Consider the following 22,198-nt stretch of genomic DNA (forward strand, 5'->3'; position numbering starts at 1 on the left):
GGCAAGTTCTCAGTAACAGAATATTCTAGAGTAGCCTCAGAGGAATTTCAATGATAAAACAACATGTTAACAGATAAGACATATCTGTTGGTGGATTAGAACCTGAGATACGTTTTAAAATAGCCCTAAATTACAGTCCAAATTTTAAATTCAAAATTTATATTGAAACGTCATCACAGAAACAATTTTTCTCCCATTCAAGCACCATGTCCTTGAATAAGTAGCTGTGTTCCTAGGACATATCTTAATTACCTTCTCCTACTTATTTTCCCTTATTATGTTTTTGGCTTTCTCAATTATTAAGGTAGTTATATTAATAACCATGCCCAGCTCTTCACTAAGGAAAAACCTTTATATGAAATTTTATTCCCGACTCTTTTTTTTACACCAGCATAATAAACAGTTCCACTGCTGAAAATTTTTGACATTATTCTTAACTGTAAGTGAACTCTGAAGCAAAGTCGATCTGTATGACAGGGCACAGTGTCTTATGGAATTTGGGATGGTAGAACTAGAAGAACCTCCAATTGTCTTATAATTTACTGTCAGGATGGCCCTGTCTGTAGCCTGATTTTCAATTGCACATGGGACCTAAAGGCAGCCCATATCAAGGCAGTGTATTCTTTTTTTGTTTTTTAATTAATTAATTTATTTATTATTTATTTTTGGCTGCATTGGGTCTTCGTTCCTGCGTGTGGCCTTCTCTAGTTGCAGCGAGCGGGGGCTACTCCCTGTTGAGGTGTGCGGGCTTCTCATTGCAGTGGCTTCTCTTGTTGCGGAGCTTGGGCTCTAGGCGCGCGGGCTTCAGTAGTTGCAGCTTGTGGACTCTAGAGTGCAGGCTCAGTAGTTGTGACACACGGGCCTAGTTGCTCCGCGGCATGTGGGATCTTCCCGAACCAGGGCACAAACCTGTGTCCCCTGCATTGGCAGGTGGATTCTTAACCACTGCGCCACCAGGGAAGCCCAAGGCAGTGTATTCTTTTTGACAATTCATTTTCCTACAGTCTATACCCTTTCAAACCACCTAAGGTTGCATTTACAACAAGAATTTATCATCCAAATATTAACAGTAATGGCAGCATTTGTCTTGATATTCTAAGATCACAGTGGTCTCCTGTTTTAACTAGTTCTGAAGTTCCTTTATCTGTTTGTTCACTGCTATGTGAACAATTGTAGCCCTGCCTGATACCTGATTTTACCAGTCATGAGGTACAAATACATGAAAGGGAAGAAGAGGCAACATCTTCATTTGTGTTTTTGAACAAAATTAAGAAATTGTACAAATTATTTTAATCACAGTTTAATTGGCTTGCGAAATAATTTTAATTGCTAAAATAAATGGGAAGAATTCCAGCTCATTGCAAGGCAAACACCTTGCATTTAGAACATAAGTTTACTTTCAACTTGCTATATGCAATCATTTTTCCCCCTTCCTTTCATGATTTAGCTATTCTAAGTTCTTCCTTTATATATATAAACCCAGCAGCAGAATGGAGGCAAATATATATGTATACATATAAATACACACATATAAATTTGCCTAGGCATTTCAACATAAAAGTCCTCCTAGTAACTATGTAAAGGTAACTGAGAAACTATAAAAGCCTAAACTATAAAAGCCTAAACTATAAAAGCCTAAAAATTTCCTTAAAAGATTCCAAACTATTGGTTAGAATTATTTTCAAATACACATATGCTATACAAATGATTATAAAACAACTTGGAGAGCACTATTTCAAACTGTTTACCTGAATGAACTAAATGCACCAAAAAATATATATATATACACACACACACACACATACATATATATATAGTAATGCCATTTCATATATTTTTTCTTCCAGTTTTATTGATATATAATTGACGTATAGCACTGTATAAGTTTAAGGTGTACAGCACAATGATGTGACTTACGTATATCATGAAATAATTACCATAATGTTTCGTGAACATCCATTATCTCATATAGATATTAAAGATATAGAAAAAAAATTTTTTCCTATGATGAGAACTCTTAGGATTTACCCTCTTAACAACTTTCATATGTAACATAGAGCAGTGTTAATTATATCTATCATGTTGTACATTACATCACTAGTACTTATTTATCTTATAAACAGAAGTTTCTACCTTTTGACTGCCTTCATCCAATGACCCCCCATCCTCACCCCCCACCCCCAGAAAACAAAGATCTGATCTCTTCTTCTGTGAGTTTGTTTGTTTTTGAAGTATAATTGACCTATAACACTATATTAGTTCCTGGTACATAACATAGTGATTCTATATTTCTATAGATTTCAAAATGATCACCATGATAAATTTAATTACCATGCATATATTCTTAAACTGCACCTTTTTTTTTTTTCAAAAAAAGGTGGTCACACGTTCAGAAGGAAGAGTTCATACACTTACTCTGCGGGATGTAAAGTTAGAAGATGCTGGAGAAGTCCAACTAGTAGCAAAAGATTTCAAAACGCAAGCCAACCTCTTCGTGAAAGGTAATCACATGGCTTATTTTTTAAAACATGTATAATGCAGAGGTTCATAAATAATGCCAACTCTCAACTATCTGTATATGGTAAATACCACAGATCATTAAAATTCACCAAATATCAGAAAGTCTAATTTTACTTTTTGGCTTAACAAAATAGTTCACAGACTACTAAAAAAAAAAAAGCCAAAATTGGCTAGAATAGGTTTTACTTCCTTTTTCCATCCCCACTGTTTTTACTGCATTTAAAAAACTGCTGGAGGAAGAATTATTATCAATAGGTATCTATCACTCTCTTAACCAAGAGTTGGCTATTATTTCCTTGATGTTTCATATTCTCTAAAAATGCTTTTCCTCTGTATATAAAAATAATAATGAAACATCATTATTAGACGAAAACATCTGAGTGGAATCAAAACTTACAAATGAAACTTAAAAACAGAAAAGCCCTCAAGATACAAGAGGAAAATTGAGGAGGTGCTGAAACTCTTGGAGAAGGAAAGGAGAAATACCTTGGCTAATTAGTATGATTCTTTCAGAACCCCCAGTTGAATTCACTAAACCTCTTGAGGACCAGACGGTCGAAGAGGAAGCCACTGCGGTATTGGAGTGTGAAGTATCCCGAGAAAATGCTAAGGTGAAATGGTTCAAAAATGGGACAGAAATTCTCAAAAGCAAGAAGTATGAAATTGTTGCTGATGGCAGGGTCAGGAAACTTATTATACACGGCTGCACCCCAGAGGATATTAAAACATACACTTGTGATGCTAAGGATTTTAAGACTTCCTGTAACCTGAACGTCGTGCGTAAGTATTCTTCTTACACAGCACTTTTCACTTGCAACTCTTTGATAACAACAACAAAAAAACCCCCACTTTTTTGCATGCCCTTCTTGGCCTAACCACATTTCTTGGCAACTTACAGTATCGATACTGACATAACATGATATTTTATGTGTTTAAAAAAAAGAGAGGTCCTTCCACTACATCTGGCCTGAGAAGGGCAGAGTGATCACTTTTTGCTATGCTTCTCACTGAGTAGTGAGAGATGTGCTCTTTGTCTACATGGGGTAAGCCTACTGCAGGAATATCTCAATACAGATGAGGACAAATTGAATTTAAAAAGACAAGAAGGGTGTCATAAAAAAAGAAAAAGGAAAGGAAAGGAAAGCCATTGCCACTTGGAAGGAAAATGAATTTTCAGGTATGAGGAACCACTAGAAAATGATCATGAAATTTCAGTCTGAATAGGAGCACACTGGAGGTCTGCTGTAATATGATAAAGCCCATTCACATAATGCTGTCTCTGAGAATAAGAATGGAAAAGAAGATGGAGAGAAGCCTGTATCCCTTGAGTCCTATAAATGAAGAGAGCACTAATGGTTTTTAGCACTACTTCTTCCTCTGGTGGAAAATAAAACGTCTTTTTTCAGAATGCCACATGCTAGCTCATTTTTTTCATTCATTCATTTGTCCAGCAATAATATTTTAGTGTCTTTATTTTTGTGCAGTATTTGCTATTGGTTTAGTTGCTTCCCATCTGTCAACAGCTCATAGTGGCTTTGATTGTGCTTCCATGCATCTTGGTCTGTTTTATTCTTTCCACTTTGTGGCTGTTCTGCTTTCGCTTATGACAGAATAGCTTCTTGGGTCTCCTTCTTCCCTTTGTTACCTACTTTATCTCTATTCTAAGAAGGCTCAGCAACAATGAGCATATCTTCAAGCCTATTAGCCAGCACTTGTGTCCCAGAATTTCATTGATCAAGAAAGGGCATCTTGGGAAGGACTCACAAGGAACCCTGAAAGAAGGAAGGGCATGTGGGCAGCTCTCCAATCCTATATATCCAACAACTTAATTCTGGAGATAAATGAAACCAGAGATTAAAAAAAAAAAAATCACCCTTCCATTCAAAGCATGTTGTTTTGTCACACTAATGGACTTTATACCTGACTTATACGTGACCTCTTTGAAGCTGACACACACCAAAAAAGCTGAATGTATGTGATTTCAATTGCAAACTCATGTCTCTTAGCCATAGACAAGACTGATCATAGCTTTTCAAGCTGCACTATCATTGAATTCTCCTAATTTCTCAAAGATTATGCTGCCTGCCTTAAATAAGATAACGATTCTTTGCTACTGGTGTTTCCTTTGACAATATCAACTTTCAACTCTGGAGAAGTATCAATGAAGATATTTCCTTCAGCTTTCCTTCAGAACTGAGCTGGCGATACATAGATAGATAGATAGATAGATAGCAAGAATTAGTTGGACATATATTATGCCACATTTTATGAAAACGAAGAGATATGTAAAATGCAAAGTATCACAACTGAATAGCAGCTCCAAGTGATTTCCAAATCAGCTGTAGCCTGCTAATATGAAAAAGCCTGCAAAAGCACCACAGTATGTCAGAGTGAATTTCTAGAAACCTCATTCTGAATTCTGATGACCTTCTCTTACAGCTCCTCATGTGGACTTCTTAAGACCACTCACCGATCTTCAAGTTAAAGAAAAAGAAATGGCTCGGTTTGAGTGTGAAATTTCCCGAGAAAATGCCAAGGTCTGTGATTGTGTGGTTGCTAACTTGTGTTTTCTGATAACTTTGTTTACTTTTGGTCTGACCAAAATGAAAAAAACAAACAAAAAAATGAATCAAACATCTCTGTAGTCATCACTTTACTTTTAGGTTAATGATTATTACTTTAGTGTGAGATACATACTTGATTTAATTGTTCTCTTTTTAGTATTACTATTATTCGTTTGCTATTACTTGAAAAACACTGGACTTGCAATCAGGAGATTTAGATATTATTAATTTGAACCATATGAAATTGATGTTTTCTTAGGTTAAAAACAATCAAATTAAAAAAAACAACAATCAAATATCAGCAATTTCATATGTCTCGACTCAGTACTCCTGGTTGCCATTAACTACCATTGGCGAGTCAACTTTGAGTCCTGGAAAACAAAGGAGTTGGTCTGCATGAAATCCAAGGCCCTCTACGGCTCTAATACATGATCCCATTATTTTTAATAACTGATAATAGTATCACAGCTGCTCACTTAATAATTGAAGCAGTTTGTTCTTGTTTTTTGGGGTTTGGTTATATTTACCACTTTGGTTCTTCTTCATAATGTAAAGTCTTATTGACTGCTTTTAGACTAAAAAGCTTAGGATCATAGTTCCTCTTAAGGACACACATGTGAAGGAACAACAGAACTGATAAAGGTATTTTTTTTATCTTAAATATAGGTTCAGTGGTTTAAAGATGGTGCTGAAATTAAAAAGGGCAAAAAATATGACATCATATCTAAGGGAGCAGTCCGCATTCTTGTCATCAACAAATGTCTAGTGGCTGATGAAGCAGAATATTCCTGTGAAGTAAGGACAGCGCGAACTTCCGGCATGCTGACAGTCCTGGGTAAGAATGAAGTCTTTCTTTGCAGGAGTATATGTGTTGGGAAAAAAAAAATTTCCAGTTTAATTCAGTGTTTTTCGTTTTTAATTCTTCTTGCAGAAGAAGAAGCTGTCTTTACAAAAAATCTTACCAACATTGAAGTTAGTGAAACAGACACTGTAAAACTGGTTTGTGAGGTCTCCAAGCCCGGAGCAGAAGTAATTTGGTACAAAGGGGATGAAGAGATCATTGAAACAGGAAGATATGAAACACTTACTGTTGGACGAAAGAGAATCCTGATCATTCAGAATGCTCACCTGGAAGACACTGGCAACTACAACTGCCGACTCCCAAGTTCTCGAACCGATGGCAAAGTCAAAGTTCATGGTATGAAAATTACAGTGAATACTATTGTATTTTAAGAAAACCATACCTGTTGCCTGTAAGGTACAAATGCTTAATATTTCAATATCTTGCAACTTTTTCTTTCCAGAACTTGCTGCTGAATTTATCTCAAAGCCTCAAAACGTTGAAATACTTGAAGGAGAAAAGGCTGAATTTGTCTGCTCTCTATCAAAGGAAAGCTTTGCAGTCCAGTGGAAGAGAGATGATAAGACACTTGAATCTGGAGATAAATATGACATAATTGCTGATGGCAAAAAGAGGATCCTAGTTGTGAAAGATGCCACATTACAAGATATGGGCACTTATGTAGTCATGGCTGGGGCCGCCAGAGCAGCGGCTCACTTGACAGTAATTGGTAAGTTTGTTTGTGCTTCTTGGATTTACTTATATTTGCATCTACCACATTAGTACTTCTTCATACTACAAAATCTTGTTGATTGCTTTCAGAAAAACTCAGGATCATAGTTCCTCTGAAGAACACCCGTGTGAAGGAACAACAAGAAGCTGTCTTTAACTGTGAGGTCAATACCGAAGGTGCCAAAGCCAAATGGTTCAGAAATGAAGAAGCCATATTTGATAGTTCAAAATACATTATTCTCCAAAAAGACCTGGTCTACACCCTCAGAATTAGAGGTGCACAATTAGATGATCAAGCCAACTATAATGTGTCTCTGACCAATCACAGAGGTGAAAATGTTAAGAGTGCAGCCAATCTAATTGTAGAAGGTAAGTCACTTATTTGACATTAGAGATTTAAAAAATCAATTTCTATGATGAAAACAATTAAAATCAACACTCTTCTTCTCCTTTCCAACAGAGGAAGACCTTAGGATCACTGAGCCTCTTAAAGATATTGAAACAATGGAGAAGAAATCTGTCACATTCTGGTGCAAGGTGAACCGTCTCAATGTAAGACTGAACTGGACCAAAAACGGAGAAGAGGTGACTTTTGACAACCGTGTTTTATACAGAATTGATAAATATAAGCACTCTCTAATCATTAAAGACTGTGGCTTCCCAGATGAAGGTGAATACATTGTCACTGCTGGACAAGATAAATCTGTTGCTGAACTTCTCATCATAGAAGCCCCTACAGAATTTGTGGAACACTTGGAAGACCAGACAGTCACTGAGTTTGACGATGCTGTCTTCTCCTGCCAGCTCTCCAGAGAGAAAGCAAATGTAAAATGGTACAGAAACGGGAGAGAAATCAAAGAAGGCAAAAAGTACGTGAGAGCTTCTCAGTCTCTATTTCTGTAGCTATATATACAAGTTTGCCACTTTAGTGGTCATTATGCAAGCTAACCAATAATTCAATCTCTTCTTTTAGATACAAATTTGAAAAAGATGGCAGAATACATAGACTCATTATAAAAGACTGCAGGCTGGATGATGAATGTGAATATGCTTGTGGAGTAGAAGACAGGAGGTCTCGAGCTAGACTCTTTGTGGAAGGTACATATTAAGTGAAAGGACGATTTTTAATTCTCGTACGTTTTTAAATGTTGTTAATCCCAATACAAACGTGTTTGTATTTATTTCACATTTTCTTTTCAGAAATCCCTGTTGAGATCATCAGGCCTCCCCAAGACATCCTTGAAGCCCCTGGTACTGATGTTGTCTTTTTAGCTGAGCTCAACAAAGATAAGGTGGAAGTCCAGTGGCTAAAAAACAACATGATTATTGTCCAGGGTGACAAACACCAGATGATGAGTGAAGGAAAGATACACAGGCTACAGGTCTGTGACATTAAGCCCCGTGACCAGGGTGAATACAGATTTATTGCCAAAGACAAAGAAGCCAGAGCTAAGCTTGAACTGGCAGGTAAGTCCCTTTCTTTTATTTTCAAACATCCTTACAATACCACAGATACTGGGTAGGTTTCAGATTTCACAGTTAATTAATGAGAAAATGTTTGTGAAAGCTTTTTATTCCAATTAAGCCTTGTCCACACGTTAACTATTCTAATTCCTCTTACCACCAAGTGTCCTGACTAAGAGGAAATTGACAGCATTGCTCTTTACATGCGATAACCTTGCACAGCTCCTGGCACATGGCAGCTGTTCGTTAACTCCTAGAATTAACCTATTGCCCTGAGAGTCTTCCCAGCAAACCCATACCTAGAGACAGGCCCATTCTTTTCTACTTTCCAAATCCCTGTGAGGCCTCTTAGGTCTGTTCTCACCCTGACCCAAGCTTCCAAGACATCCTTAGAGGTTGGCATTTTGAAAGAGCCATTAATGTACCTCTTGTGCATAAGAACAAGTTTATCTGCTTTATCTTGAACTAAGTATGAGGTACCTATTTTATATAAAAAACAAAAAACCAAAAACATGTTCTGTGCACTATATTCAGGCCTCTGTTATTATTATTGGCAAAGAATGGAGATTTTGTGGTTTCATATCATACTTAGTCCTCTGTTCTTCAGAGTCTGATAATTTGCAAAATAAGCCGTGAGAACTCTAAGTCAGCTAGTGTTCTCTCCTGTAAAGTTACTGTGACATGTAACCAGTATTTGCTAACAAATGCATAGTAAAGAAGCTATGGCATAGCTGGACTACAATAAATAACTCAAAAGCATTCACATATTATTTTTCTCACTAGCCGCACCTAAAATCAAGACAGCTGACCAAGACCTGGTGGTTGATGTTGGCCAGCCTCTGACCATGGTGGTGCCCTATGATGCCTACCCCAAGGCAGAAGCTGAGTGGTTTAAGGAAAATGAACCTCTATCTTCAAAAACTGTTGATACTACAGCTGAACAGACTTCTTTCAGAATTTCAGAAGCCAAGAAAGGAGACAAAGGAAGGTATAAAATTGTGCTTCAGAACAAACATGGAAAAGCAGAAGCATTCATCAATTTACAAGTTATAGGTAAGCCCTTGAGTCACTTGCACTTTATTGGCAAGGCACAACTAAAAGCGTGATAACACACTAAAAAAAAAAAAAAAATGTATATGTGAATTCCAGATGTTCCTGGGCCAGTACGTAACTTAGAAGTGACAGAAACATTTGATGGTGAAGTGAGCCTCGCTTGGGAAGAACCATTAACTGATGGTGGAAGCCAAATCATAGGTTATGTTGTTGAAAGACGTGACATCAAGAGAAAGACCTGGGTTCTGGCCACTGACCGTGCAGACAGTTGTGAGTTTACTGTCACTAGACTACAAAAAGGAGGAGCTGAGTACCTATTCCGTGTGAGCGCAAGAAACAGAGTCGGCACTGGTGAACCAGTAGAAACTGACAGTCCTGTAGAAGCGAGGAGTAAATATGGTAAGAAGAAGTTTTTAAGTAAATTGTAAACTAGCTTATCTTTGCTTTTATCCCTGAGATAACCTAAAGCCCGTGTTTTCTGGATATCCAGATGTTCCAGGCCCTCCTTTGAATGTAACGATCACTGATGTGAACAGATTTGGTGTCTCATTGACATGGGAACCACCAGAGTACGATGGAGGTGCCGAGATCACAAACTACGTCATTGAATTAAGGGACAAGACTTCTGTCAGATGGGAAACTGCCATGACAGTAAGAGCTGAAGACCTGTCTGCAACTGTCACTGATGTGGTGGAAGGACAGGAGTACAGTTTCCGGGTTAGGGCCCAAAACCGAATTGGAGTTGGAAAACCAAGTGCAGCCACACCCTTCATCAAAGTTGCTGATCCGATTGGTGAGTCCATCAAAAAAAGGGAAATAAGTAATCCATTTAATCAAGAAATTAAGCTTATCGATTAAAATAAATCAAATTAAACAGAAGTTAATGAAAAGAACATCAGAAAAATTTGAACAAAATTGTAGAAATCCAGACTGGGCCTGCTTGTGTCCAGTGAATATGGGGATGATAGAAATGATTACAGCATTATCTTAATAAGCTGTCACTGAATTAAATGGTATGCTCCAACTCTTTCTTCCAATCCAGAGAGACCAAGTCCTCCTGTGAACCTAAACTCCTCCGATCAGACTCAGTCATCAGTTCAGCTCACATGGGAACCTCCTCTGAAAGATGGAGGAGGCCCAATATTGGGCTATATAATAGAACGATGTGAAGAAGGAAAAGATAATTGGATTCGTTGCAATAAGAAACTTGTCCCAGAACTGACTTACAAGGTACGGCATGTGTATCTAAAATAAATAGTCGGTAAATGATCATGGACTTAAACGTATATGTATTTTACAGACATTGATTCATAATTTTAGGTTACTGGATTACAAAAAGGAAATAAATATTTATATCGAGTATCTGCAGAAAATGAAGTTGGTGTTTCAGATCCATCTGAAATTCTTGGTCCTCTAACTGCTGATGATGCATTTGGTAAATGGATATTTTCTTTTTAGATTTGGGAATAGCACATAGCTACTTCGGGGTACCAGGGATTTAAATACAGTACTGGAAACTCATTAAGTTTTCTTTTTGGTAGTTGAACCAACAATGGATTTAAGTGCATTTAAAGATGGCCTGGAAGTTATTGTGCCAAATCCTATCAAGATCCTGGTTCCAAGTACAGGCTATCCAAGGCCAACTGCTACCTGGTCTTTTGGAGATAAAGTACTAGAAGCAGGAGACCGTGTGAAAATGAAAACCCTATCTGCCTATGCTGAGCTTATCATTTCTCCAAGTGAACGTCCAGACAAGGGCATTTACACGCTGAAGTTAGAAAATCGTGTGAAAGCAATTTCTGGGGAGATTGATGTCAATGTAATTGGTAAGGAACGAAACTTCTGTGATCTAAGGTGATTTGACAGTATTAACAAATATTGGTTCAAGCTATTAATGACTTCTGACTGCATTTTTTTTTTTTCAGCTCGCCCAAGTGCACCCAAAGAACTGAAATTCGGTGAGATAACCCAGGACTCAGTACATTTGACTTGGGAACCACCAGATGATGATGGAGGAAGTCCATTAACCGGATATGTTGTTGAAAAGCGAGAAGTCAGCCGGAAAACATGGACTAAAGTGAGTTTTGAGCAGCAACTACAGAAAAGAGAGTGGGGGAAATCCCGAAATGTCGAGATGCCTTGCAAAGATTTTATGTTTTTACCTTTACCTTGCTGAAAAAGTACCTACAACTTTTTAAAATGTATTGATGCTAATGCTTCCTGAGGTAGTTCAACCAAGATTTGGTGTAATTGCCTCATTTTGTGAGCCTTACCAGATTTTCAACTAGGTTTATTAAAAAATAAAACAAAACTTACCTACTCAGTTGGTACCTGATAAGTATCCAATATGCCCTTTTAAGCTATAAGCCATTCTAAGGACACTAAGTACTTAACTCCCTGGTGGTCATACTTCTTCTCACTCCATTAAATTACCTTAGTTGGCCTAATCTGCCATTTTCTCTCCTCCGTTTATACCATTACTGTTTTTTACCTTGATTTATCATATTTCTAATAACCAAGCTGGTAGAAAGAATCAACACCTCATTTACCGACTTTTTAACGTGTACAAACTATGAAGCAGTTCCACCTTACATTAGGCGTCAAATATTATTATGTCTTACTTTGCAATTTTTTCCTTAATATGAAATCAACGTAAGAATAATCCTTAGCATTCAAAACAACTTCCATTTGTAACCCTGCTCATGGTAAAAATATTTTGACTTAGGCAGAGTTTTTGGAAAACAGTTTATTAACTGTATTGCTTTGTCCCAGGTTATAGACTCTGTGAGCAACCTAGAATTCACAGTTGCTGATCTTGTTCAAGGAAAAGAATATTTATTTAAAGTCTGTGCTCGTAACAAGTGTGGCCCTGGAGAACCCGCATATGTTGATGAACCTGTAAATATGTCAGCTCCTGCAAGTGAGTACATTCTTGTTATTTTCTTACCTAGCCTCTTGTTACCTGTTTTTCCGTTTATTTTTATTTATGTATGTATTTATTTATTTGGCCGTGCCACGCAGCTTGTGGGATCTTAGTTCCCCGACCAGGGATCGAACCCATGTCCCCTGCACTGGAAGCACAGAGTCCTAACCACTGGACCACCAGGGAATTCCCACCTGTTTTTGCTTTTAGACCTGGAGTTGAAGTTATGGGGGAAGTACACAGGTTGGCAGTATGGAGATTTCATAGATGGCCTATCTAAGACTGACTCTCTCTTTAAAATGCTACAGCGGTACCTGACCCACCAGAGAATATTAAGTGGAGAGATCGAACAGCCAAGAGCATCTTCCTAACATGGGATCCACCTAAACATGATGGTGGTTCACGCATCAAAGGATATATAGTTGAAAAATGTCCACGTGGTTCTGATCGATGGGTCGCTTGTGGAGACCCAGTTGCAGAAACAAAGTAAGTTTTTAAATTATTTGGCACAAAAGTAAATATTTACTCTTACTAAAATGGGCTTTCTTTTGGAAAATCTAAATGTTAAGTTTAGAACTTCCTTGGTGTGCCTGTCTTTTTTTTTTTTTTTTTTTTTTTTTTTTGCGGTACGCGGGCCTCTCACTGCTGTGGCCTCTCCCGTTGCGGAGCACAGGCTCTGGACGCGCAGGCTCAGCGGCCATGGCTCACGGGCCCAGCCGCTACGCGGCACGTGGGACCTTCCCGGACCGGGGCACAAACCCGTGTCCCCTGCATCGGCAGGCGGACTCTCAACCACTGCGCCACCAGGGAAGCCCCTGCCTGTCTGATTTTTAAAAGTGCTGCTGAACTTACCCTTTAATCAAGGTTTTCATTAGTTAAAATGTTGAAGCAATCCAGAATTAATTTAAAGGATAGTATTATACCAGGGGTATGAATTTTGGAAATATTATGAATACTACACAATGGAACAGATTAAATGCATTAAGTAAAATATCCTATTTTGTTTTCTGACAGAATGGAAGTAACAGGTCTTGAAGAAGGCCAGTGGTATGCCTATCGCGTGAAGGCCTTGAACAGGCTAGGAGCTAGCAAGCCAAGCAAACCCACAGAAGAAATCCAGGCTGTGGACACACAGGGTACTTACTTTTGGTTTTTGCTTTATCAGTCAGACTTTTGACTTTAATTCTGCCCAAATTTGGTAACATCGTAAATAATCTTTTCCAATTCAGAGGCTCCAGAAATTTTCCTCGACGTGAAGCTCCTTGCGGGTCTCACTGTAAAAGCGGGAACTAAGATTGAACTTCCTGCCACTGTAACTGGCAAACCTGAACCTAAAGTAACCTGGACAAAGGCTGATATGCTTCTGAAGCAGGACAAAAGAATCACCATTGAAAACGTTCCTAAAAAATCCACAGTGACGATCGTGGATAGTAAGAGAAGTGACAGTGGCACATACATTATCGAGGCCATGAACGTCTGTGGTCGGGCCACTGCTGTGGTAGAAGTGAACGTCTTAGGTAAGGGAGGCTCTCGTTTTAAAAATGGGCAAACTCGTTCCAGCTACTTTTGAAAATAAAACATATTAAACAAATGCTTTTCTCTGAGTGTGTACTGTCATCCACAGATAAACCTGGACCCCCAGCTGCTTTAGATATCATGGAAGTGACCAACGAGTCATGTCTTCTCACATGGAACCCACCACGCGATGATGGCGGATCTAAAATCACAAACTATGTCGTGGAGAGAAGAGCGACCGACAGTGATATGTGGCACAAGCTCTCGTCAACTGTCAAGGATACAAAGTTCAAGGCAACCAAATTAACACCCAATAAAGAATACATCTTCAGAGTTGCTGCAGAAAACATGTACGGTGTTGGTGAGCCAGTTCAGGCCACTCCAATAACAGCCAAATATCAGTTTGGTAAGTTTCTCATTAATCAAGTGGCTAAAAAAAAAACCAAACAAACATACTTGTGTCAAAGTTGGATTTAGGTGTCATATTTATATACAGGACATATAACACATATGATTATCCTGTCTATAGATCCACCTGGACCTCCAACTCGCCTAGAACCTTCTGATATCACTAAGGATGCAGTGACCCTCACATGGTGTGAGCCAGATGATGACGGTGGCAGCCCCATCACGGGTTACTGGGTTGAAAGATTAGATCCTGATACTGATAAATGGGTTAGATGCAATAAGATGCCAATAAAGGATACAACATACAGGTACGCCCAAGCTCTCCATTAAGATGTCAAAAAAGCAGTGTATATAAATTTGCATTCTTTAGCATTCCTTTTGATTATACCTGATTATATATTACTATAAAATTTTAAATTATTTTTACTTATCTTTTCTATTACCACATAATTTCAAAAATGATATAAATTCCATTGAAGGGCACATTTCTTACCATAAAATATAAACTGTCTGGAAGTTCCAAAGTGTTTGGTCCTCTAGTGTATTATGGTAATGATTATTATTATAGATATTAGATTGGTACATGTGACCAAATCTAAAGTGTGTGACAGTTAAAAGGCAATTTTTAATTTCAGTTAAATATCCAAACCAGTTTTTCACAATTTAAATAAATTACCTTCTTCTATGTGAAATAAACAGAGGTTTCTCCTTCTTATCGTGGTATTCAACTCACACTTTGTTCCTAATTCAGAGTGAAAGGTCTTACCAATAAGAAAAAATACAGATTCCGTGTGTTGGCTGAAAATCTTGCTGGACCTGGAAAAGCAAGCAGATCAACTGAGCCAATCTTAATAAAGGATCCCATAGGTATTATTCATATATTTTCTGTGATTATTTTGAAGCTTATATTAATTCCTTTTGGCAAACCTCAATAATGGTTTCATTTCATTGGCTTGCAGATCCTCCATGGCCCCCTGGAAAACCAACCGTGAAAGATGTAGGCAGAACATCATTAATGCTGAATTGGACAAAGCCAGAACACGATGGAGGGGCAAAGATCGATTCTTACGTCATTGAAATGCTAAAGACTGGAACAGAGGACTGGGTCCGAGTGGCCGAAGGGGTTCCCACCACCGAGCATTTGTTCCCAGGGCTCATGGAAGGGCAAGAATACTCATTCCGAGTTAGAGCTGTGAACAAGGCGGGCGAAAGTGAACCCAGCGAACCCAGTGACTCTGTGCTTTGCCGGGAGAAACTTTGTAAGTCACTCTTAATTATTTCATCCCTGCTATCTAATCTCTTAGTGACTACTAGAAAATTTAGTGAAGACTGAATATTGGACAATAAGAAATTGAATTTTTTTTTCCTTCAGATCCCCCATCACCACCTCGTTGGCTTGAAGTTATCAATATTACAAAAAATACAGCAGACCTAAAGTGGACGGTTCCTGAGAAAGATGGAGGGTCGCCCATCACCAACTACATTGTGGAAAAGAGAGACGTGAGGCGGAAAGGCTGGCAAACAGTGGACACAACTGTCAAGGACACCAAGTGCACAGTGACCCCACTGACCGAGGGTTCTTTATACGTGTTCCGAGTTGCTGCAGAAAATGCCATAGGACAGAGTGACTATTGTGAAGTCGAGGACTCTGTCCTGGCCAAAGACACCTTTAGTATGCTCTCTAACTTCATCTTTGTGACATCATTTGTAGTGGACTGTCACTTTTCTCCCTGGTTTTTCTAACCGCTGAATATTTTGCTTTCAGCCACCCCTGGACCACCCTACGCTCTGACAGTGGTTGATGTGACGAAAGGACATGTTGACCTGAAGTGGGAACCACCTAAAAATGATGGTGGAAGACCAATACAGAGGTAGAATTTTAATTAACTCATAAAGAAAAATTTACATTCGGCTGAAAATTCTTTATTCATGCTCACGAAATGCTTTGTTATTTCAATAGATATGTCATTGAGAAGAAAGAAAAGTTAGGTACCCGTTGGGTGAAAGCTGCAAAGACCTCAGGACCTGACTGTAACTTTAAAGTAACTGATGTCATTGAAGGAACAGAGGTCCAGTTTCAGGTTCGGGCAGAGAATGAAGCTGGAGTTGGACACCCAAGCGAACCCACAGAAATCCTGAAAATTGAAGATCCAACAAGTAAGTAGTGTTGATTATACGAAGGATATTGTCTAGAGCTTAATGATGAGACTGTGGATGTGAATGTTTCACTCTCTTTTCAGGTCCTCCTTCACCTCCCCTTGACCTGCATGTGACTGATGCTGGGAGAAAGCACATTGCCATTGCTTGGAAGCCTCCAGAGAAAAATGGTGGAAGTCCTATTATAGGATACCATGTTGAAATGTGTCCAGTAGGCACTGAGAAATGGATGCGGGTTAATTCTCGCCCAATAAAAGACTTGAAATTCAAGGTTGAAGAAGGTGTTGTGCCCGACAAGGAGTATGTCCTGAGAGTGAGAGCCGTCAATGCTGTTGGTGTCAGTGAGCCATCTGAAATCTCCGAAAACGTGGTTGCCAAAGACCCAGACTGTAAGAACAGTTTCTTTTTATAATTAATAAAGTAGGCTTTACTCATGCACTGCAGTTTGACACACCCTTTTTTTCCCCTTTTGGATTATCTCTTACAGGCAAGCCAACAATTGATCTGGAGACTCATGACATTGTCGTCATTGAAGGTGAAAAATTAAGCATTCCTGTTCCCTTCAGAGCTGTCCCAGTTCCAACCGTTAGCTGGCATAAAGATGGCAAAGAAGTTAAAGCAAGTGATAGATTAACAATGAAGAACGATCACATCTCTGCACACCTTGAAGTTCCCAAGAGTGTCCATGCAGATGCTGGAGTTTACACCATTACCGTGGAGAATAAGCTCGGCTCAGCAACTGCCTCAATCAATGTCAAAGTCATAGGTAATCATTCTTTGATGAAACGCCAGACATTCTTCACCTGTTGGGAAAATTGGTTAACTCTGCAATGTTAGTATAAGTGGCTTCATGAGCTGGCCATTTGTAAACTAAGTGTCCTTTCAGATTATTTCTTCCCATACGAGAAGCAAAGCAATTCTGAAGAGACGAAATTGCTATTTAAACCCTGATTACACTAATTCACTTCTGTTGTAATCATTTGCATGTGAAGTACTAACTTAAATAAAAGATGTGGCACACCCAAAGAATGTTTAAATAACCAGTATTCATTTATTAATTGTATTTGCACGTTTTCATAGTGTTCTCAACCAGGAGTGGTAACATTTTCTGCCCCCTTCCCCCCGCCCCCGACATGGATGGTGTTTTGAAATTTGGGGGGCCATTTTTGCTTGGAACAAAGACTAAGGGGGAAGTTACTGACAGACATTTAGTAATTGGGAGCCAAGGATGCAAAATGGCCTGCAATGTCCTACTCAGAGTGTGCTCTTAATATGCTGACTTTGCAGGTTACAATGATAATTGTCAATTTGATTTCTAATAGGACTACCTGGACCATGCAAAGATCTTAAAGCAAGTGATGTGACCAAGAGTTCTTGTAAATTAACCTGGGAACCTCCAGAATATGATGGTGGAAGCCCAATTCTTCATTACGTCCTAGAACGCAGAGAAGCTGGGAGGAGGACGTATATACCAGTCATGTCTGGTGAGAACAAACTGTCTTGGACTGTCAAAGATCTCATACCAAATGGTGAATACTTCTTCCGTGTTAAAGCTGTCAACAAGATTGGTGGAGGCGAATATATTGAACTGAAAAATCCAGTAATTGCTCAAGATCCGAAGCGTAAGTTTGAGCATGAATGTAATAGAGCTAAGAGTTAATATGCATTTTTTTTTAAGAAGACGGGTTTCCCTATATTAACAGGTTTTTTCTTGTTCTTCAGAGCCCCCTGATCCACCTGTAGACGTTGAGGTACATAATCCTACAGCCGAGGCAGTGACTATTACATGGAAGCCACCTTTGTACGATGGAGGGAGCAAGATAATGGGTTACATCATAGAGAAGATTGCTAAGGGTGAAGAGAGATGGAAGAGATGCAACGAACACCTGGTACCAGTCCTGACCTATACAGCAAAAGGCCTTGAAGAGGGAAAGGAATACCAATTCCGTGTGCGAGCAGAAAATGCTGCTGGCATTGGCGAACCTTCTCGGGCCACTCCTCCAACCAAAGCGGTAGATCCTATTGGTAAGTTGTGTTTAATGGGTTTGCCATTTTCCCATCGTAAAAGAAATGAGAATAAGGTTTTGTCAGATATTTTAATCAGAATTGAAAACAATTACTGTTTTTAATCATTGCAGATGCCCCAAAAGTCATTATGAGAACAAGCCTAGAAGTGAGACGAGGTGATGAAATAGCACTCGATGCAATTATTTCTGGGTCACCTTACCCAACTATTACGTGGCTAAAGGATGAAAATGTTATCACACCAGAGGAAATTAGGAAGCGGGTAGCACCCCTGGTTAGGAGGAAGAAGGGTGAAGTTCAAGAAGAAGAAGAACCATTTGTCCTGCCTCTGACACAGCGTTTGAGTATTGACAGTAGTAAAAAAGGAGAATCTCAGCTACGTGTCCGAGATTCTCTCCGACCTGATCATGGCCTGTTTATGATCAAAGCTGAAAATGACCATGGTATTGCAAAAGCTCCTTGTACCGTCAGTGTGCTAGGTAAGTAGGTAAAACTACACTTTCCAGTGGAAGAAAGTTAATATAAGAGTTTTGTGGGCAGTTAATAGAAGTGGGAAATAGCTTCAGCAAGGTATCCTCGGTCCCAATTTTTTCTCCTGGCTATGTAAAAGAAATCAACTGACCTTGTTATTCATTAGCTAATGTGATACAAAGATGACAGACAGATGTAGAAAAAACAGAGGTTTATGTCACAGAAGCACACTGCGTCTAGAAGCTTAAAAGCACACTAAACATTTACATTTTCCAGTGCTACACAAAATTTTAACCACTTCTGTCTTTCAAAATATCAGATATACCAGGACCACCAATCAACTTTGTATTTGAAGATATTAGAAAGACCTCAGTCATCTGTAAATGGGAACCACCCCTTGATGATGGTGGCAGTGAAATTTTAAACTACACTTTGGAAAAGAAAGACAAGACAAAACCTGACTCAGAATGGATTGTCGTCACTTCAACACTTAGACATTGCAAATATTCAGTGACAAAGTTGATTGAAGGAAAAGAGTACCTCTTCCGCGTCAGAGCTGAAAATAGGTTTGGGCCTGGACCACCATGTGTTTCAAAGCCACTTACAGCTAAAGATCCATTTGGTAAGGATCTTTAGCATTTAAACTTTGCCTTTTTATCATATGTTGGTATATATATTATCACAGCTTGTAAACTTGAATTTTCATGTCATGCTAGGGAATTAATTCAAATATGCCTTTTTAATTTTAATCAGAACCACCTGATGCACCCGATAAGCCCATTGTGGAAGATGTCACCAGTAACAGTATGCTAGTGAAATGGAATGAACCAAAAGATAATGGAAGCCCCATCTTGGGTTACTGGCTTGAAAAACGTGAGGTGAATAGCACACACTGGTCTCGTGTCAACCGAAACCTTCTGAATTCTTTGAAGACCAATGTAGAAGGCCTATTAGAGGGACTCACCTATGTCTTCAGAGTATGTGCCGAAAACGCAGCTGGACCTGGAAAGTTCAGTCCCCCCTCGGATCCCAAAACAGCACGTGATCCAATCTGTAAGTAATTCCTTAAGAAGAAAGTGGGGTGTAGCATGGTCACTATAATTAACAGTACTGTTTTATATGCTTGAAAGTTGTTGAGAGTGTAGATCTTAAGTGTTATCAAAAAGTGGTAATTATGTGAGGGAGTGGTGGTGTTAACTGACGTTATTGTGGCAATCATTTTGCAATATATACGTGTATCAAATCATCACATTGTACACCTTAAACTTACATGCGTTATATGTCAATAATATCTCAGTCAAGCTGGAAAAAAATCAAACTAAATACTAGCCATGACTGACTATAGACAAATGTTGAGGTTGCAATGTAAAAATTTAAACATCTGTATTTATAACTGAAAAGCTTCACAAAGCAATAATTAATTACCCATATTACATGCAACACACTGTGGAAAAAAAAGTGGGGTCACGTAAGCTACTGCGCATTTTAAAACCATCAGTGAGTTGTTTTTTTTAAATAAATTTATTTATTTATTTATTGGCTGCATTGGGTCTTCGGTGCTGAGTGCAGGCTTTCTCTAGTTGCGGCGAGCGGGGGCTACTCTTCGTTGCGGTGAGTGGGCTTCTCATTGCAGTGGCTCCTCTTGTTGTGCAGCACAGGCTCTAGGCACACGGGCTTCAGCAGTTATGGCACGTGGGCTCAGTAGTTGTGGCTCGTGGGCTCTAGAGCGCAGGCTCAGTAGTTGTGGCACACAGGCTTAGTTGCTCTGTGGCATGTGGGATCCTCCCAGACCAGGGCTCGAACCCGTGTTCCCTGCATTGGCAGGCAGAGTCGTAACCACTGTGCCGCCAGGGAAGTACCCATCAGTGAGTTTTGATTTCTGTGTCTGCATTCATTCTAGCTCCACCTGGGCCACCTGTCCCAAGAGTCAATGACACAAGTTCCACAACTATTGAACTAGCATGGGAACCCCCAGCTTTCAATGGTGGTGGGGAAATTGTTGGCTACTTTGTTGATAAGCAGCTGGTTGGCACAAATGAATGGTCCCGCTGCACAGAGAAGATGATCAAGGCCCGTGAGTACACTGTCAAAGAAATCCGAGAGGGTGCCGATTACAAACTTCGAGTGAGCGCTGTCAACGCCGCAGGTGAAGGACCGCCTGGAGAAACAGAACCCGTTACTGTGGCTGAACCACAAGGTACTTAAAAGTTACATAAATAAGATGATGGATATTTTCCCAGTATGAGATTTTTTTTTTTTCCATCTTTCTTGGGCTAACGTCTGACTGTTCTCTTTCAACAGAGCCTCCAAATGTGGAACTAGATGTTTCTGTCAAGGCTGGAATACAGATCGTGGCTGGGAAGACTCTCAGAATTCCAGCTGTGGTAACTGGTCGTCCAGTGCCAACGAAAGTGTGGACCAAAGAAGAAGGAGAGCTGGATAAAGACCGTGTTGAAATAGAGAACGTTGGAACCAAATCTGAACTAATTATCAAGAATGCATTAAGAAAAGATCATGGCAGATATGTGATTACAGCTACCAATAGCTGTGGTTCTAAATTTGCAGCAGCCCGGGTAGAAGTTTTTGGTAAGGAATATTACATGGATTTCCACAGGATTTTTCCTAAGTGATACTATCATCTATCTTATTGCATTGATTTTTTTTGTTGCCGTTTTATTTTTCAGATGTCCCTGGTCCAGTTCTTGATTTGAAACCCGTTGTAACAAACAGAAAAATGTGTCTGCTTAACTGGTCTGATCCAGCAGATGATGGAGGAAGTGATATCACGGGCTTTATTATTGAAAGAAAGGATGCTAAGATGCACACTTGGAGACAACCAATAGAGACTGAGAGATCTAAATGTGACATCACAGGTCTCCTTGAGGGACAAGAATATATGTACCGTGTGATTGCCAAGAACAAGTTTGGCTGTGGCCCTCCTGTTGAAATAGGACCAATTCTTGCAGTTGACCCACTAGGTAAAAAAGAAGGTTTTCATTGTGTATATAAAGTAAACACTGATTGATTGCTTCTAGTTATGTCACTTATGTGTAGAGCTTTATGGCTTCAAACTCCCAACAATCTCAAGATCTATAGCTGGAATAATGAGAAAGTAATGAGAAAGGTAAACTAAATAACTACCAGCAACTTTATACCATGTTTACAATAATTTCAATGTAATTTTTGCACAAAACTGGGCATGGTTTTGCGTGCTGAAAAACCTGAATCACTGGAGCTTAGCATAACCTAAAAATAGTTTAGAAATATTACATCTTAGTAAGAAAATACACTGGAGTAATTAATTTAATAGTCCAGTAGTCAAAGAGAGTTCATTGTTTTTGAAAGATTACAGGACAGAAAACTGCCTTAGCGTTAATGCTTTAGTCTTCCTTTAGCCCCTCAAGTAGTCCCCAGACTGGAAGGATGAGGGGGCACCAAAACCAGAAAGAGCCACCAAAGAATGGAAACCCAACCAAAGGAGATCTCCTTGACCAGTATAAACAAATAGGAAGCCCTAATATTGCA

At 39.1% G+C, this 22,198-nt stretch overlaps 2 protein-coding genes across 6 annotated transcripts in view; one reads left to right on the forward strand and one right to left on the reverse strand.

The window, feature by feature from the left end:
- Window positions 1-22,198, forward strand: part of TTN (titin) — a 279,289-nt gene that overhangs the window by 176,853 nt on the left and 80,238 nt on the right. For all 3 annotated transcript variants that reach the window (XM_089916619.1, XM_089916621.1, XM_089916620.1), the window contains 37 exons: window positions 2,378-2,501; window positions 3,034-3,300; window positions 4,960-5,057; window positions 5,751-6,282; window positions 6,389-6,655; window positions 6,748-7,026; window positions 7,118-7,526; window positions 7,631-7,755; window positions 7,858-8,124; window positions 8,905-9,174; window positions 9,271-9,573; window positions 9,665-9,967; window positions 10,217-10,404; window positions 10,495-10,609; window positions 10,716-11,000; window positions 11,100-11,251; window positions 11,947-12,094; window positions 12,406-12,583; window positions 13,112-13,233; window positions 13,327-13,614; window positions 13,722-14,018; window positions 14,142-14,328; window positions 14,772-14,887; window positions 14,980-15,279; window positions 15,393-15,692; window positions 15,786-15,891; window positions 15,981-16,177; window positions 16,261-16,566; window positions 16,665-16,943; window positions 17,500-17,799; window positions 17,900-18,202; window positions 18,316-18,681; window positions 18,993-19,295; window positions 19,427-19,726; window positions 20,574-20,870; window positions 20,975-21,259; window positions 21,358-21,651. In XM_089916619.1, coding sequence (XP_089772745.1) covers window positions 2,378-2,501; window positions 3,034-3,300; window positions 4,960-5,057; window positions 5,751-6,282; window positions 6,389-6,655; window positions 6,748-7,026; window positions 7,118-7,526; window positions 7,631-7,755; window positions 7,858-8,124; window positions 8,905-9,174; window positions 9,271-9,573; window positions 9,665-9,967; window positions 10,217-10,404; window positions 10,495-10,609; window positions 10,716-11,000; window positions 11,100-11,251; window positions 11,947-12,094; window positions 12,406-12,583; window positions 13,112-13,233; window positions 13,327-13,614; window positions 13,722-14,018; window positions 14,142-14,328; window positions 14,772-14,887; window positions 14,980-15,279; window positions 15,393-15,692; window positions 15,786-15,891; window positions 15,981-16,177; window positions 16,261-16,566; window positions 16,665-16,943; window positions 17,500-17,799; window positions 17,900-18,202; window positions 18,316-18,681; window positions 18,993-19,295; window positions 19,427-19,726; window positions 20,574-20,870; window positions 20,975-21,259; window positions 21,358-21,651 — 9,256 coding nt within the window. The remainder of the gene's footprint in view (window positions 1-2,377; window positions 2,502-3,033; window positions 3,301-4,959; window positions 5,058-5,750; window positions 6,283-6,388; window positions 6,656-6,747; window positions 7,027-7,117; window positions 7,527-7,630; window positions 7,756-7,857; window positions 8,125-8,904; window positions 9,175-9,270; window positions 9,574-9,664; window positions 9,968-10,216; window positions 10,405-10,494; window positions 10,610-10,715; window positions 11,001-11,099; window positions 11,252-11,946; window positions 12,095-12,405; window positions 12,584-13,111; window positions 13,234-13,326; window positions 13,615-13,721; window positions 14,019-14,141; window positions 14,329-14,771; window positions 14,888-14,979; window positions 15,280-15,392; window positions 15,693-15,785; window positions 15,892-15,980; window positions 16,178-16,260; window positions 16,567-16,664; window positions 16,944-17,499; window positions 17,800-17,899; window positions 18,203-18,315; window positions 18,682-18,992; window positions 19,296-19,426; window positions 19,727-20,573; window positions 20,871-20,974; window positions 21,260-21,357; window positions 21,652-22,198) is intronic.
- PLEKHA3 (pleckstrin homology domain containing A3) overlaps window positions 14,597-22,198 on the reverse strand; it is a 137,190-nt gene continuing 129,588 nt past the window's right edge. For all 3 annotated transcript variants that reach the window (XR_004022488.2, XR_004022489.2, XR_016394119.1), the window contains exon 11: window positions 14,597-20,831. The gene's annotated coding sequence lies outside the window, so the exon portion shown is untranslated. The remainder of the gene's footprint in view (window positions 20,832-22,198) is intronic.

Source organism: Delphinapterus leucas, chromosome 8, assembly GCF_059928025.1.
Source record: "Delphinapterus leucas isolate spDelLeu-1000000601 "Yukka" chromosome 8, BTC_Dleu_Yukka2, whole genome shotgun sequence".
NCBI classification, from domain to species: domain Eukaryota; kingdom Metazoa; phylum Chordata; class Mammalia; order Artiodactyla; family Monodontidae; genus Delphinapterus; species Delphinapterus leucas.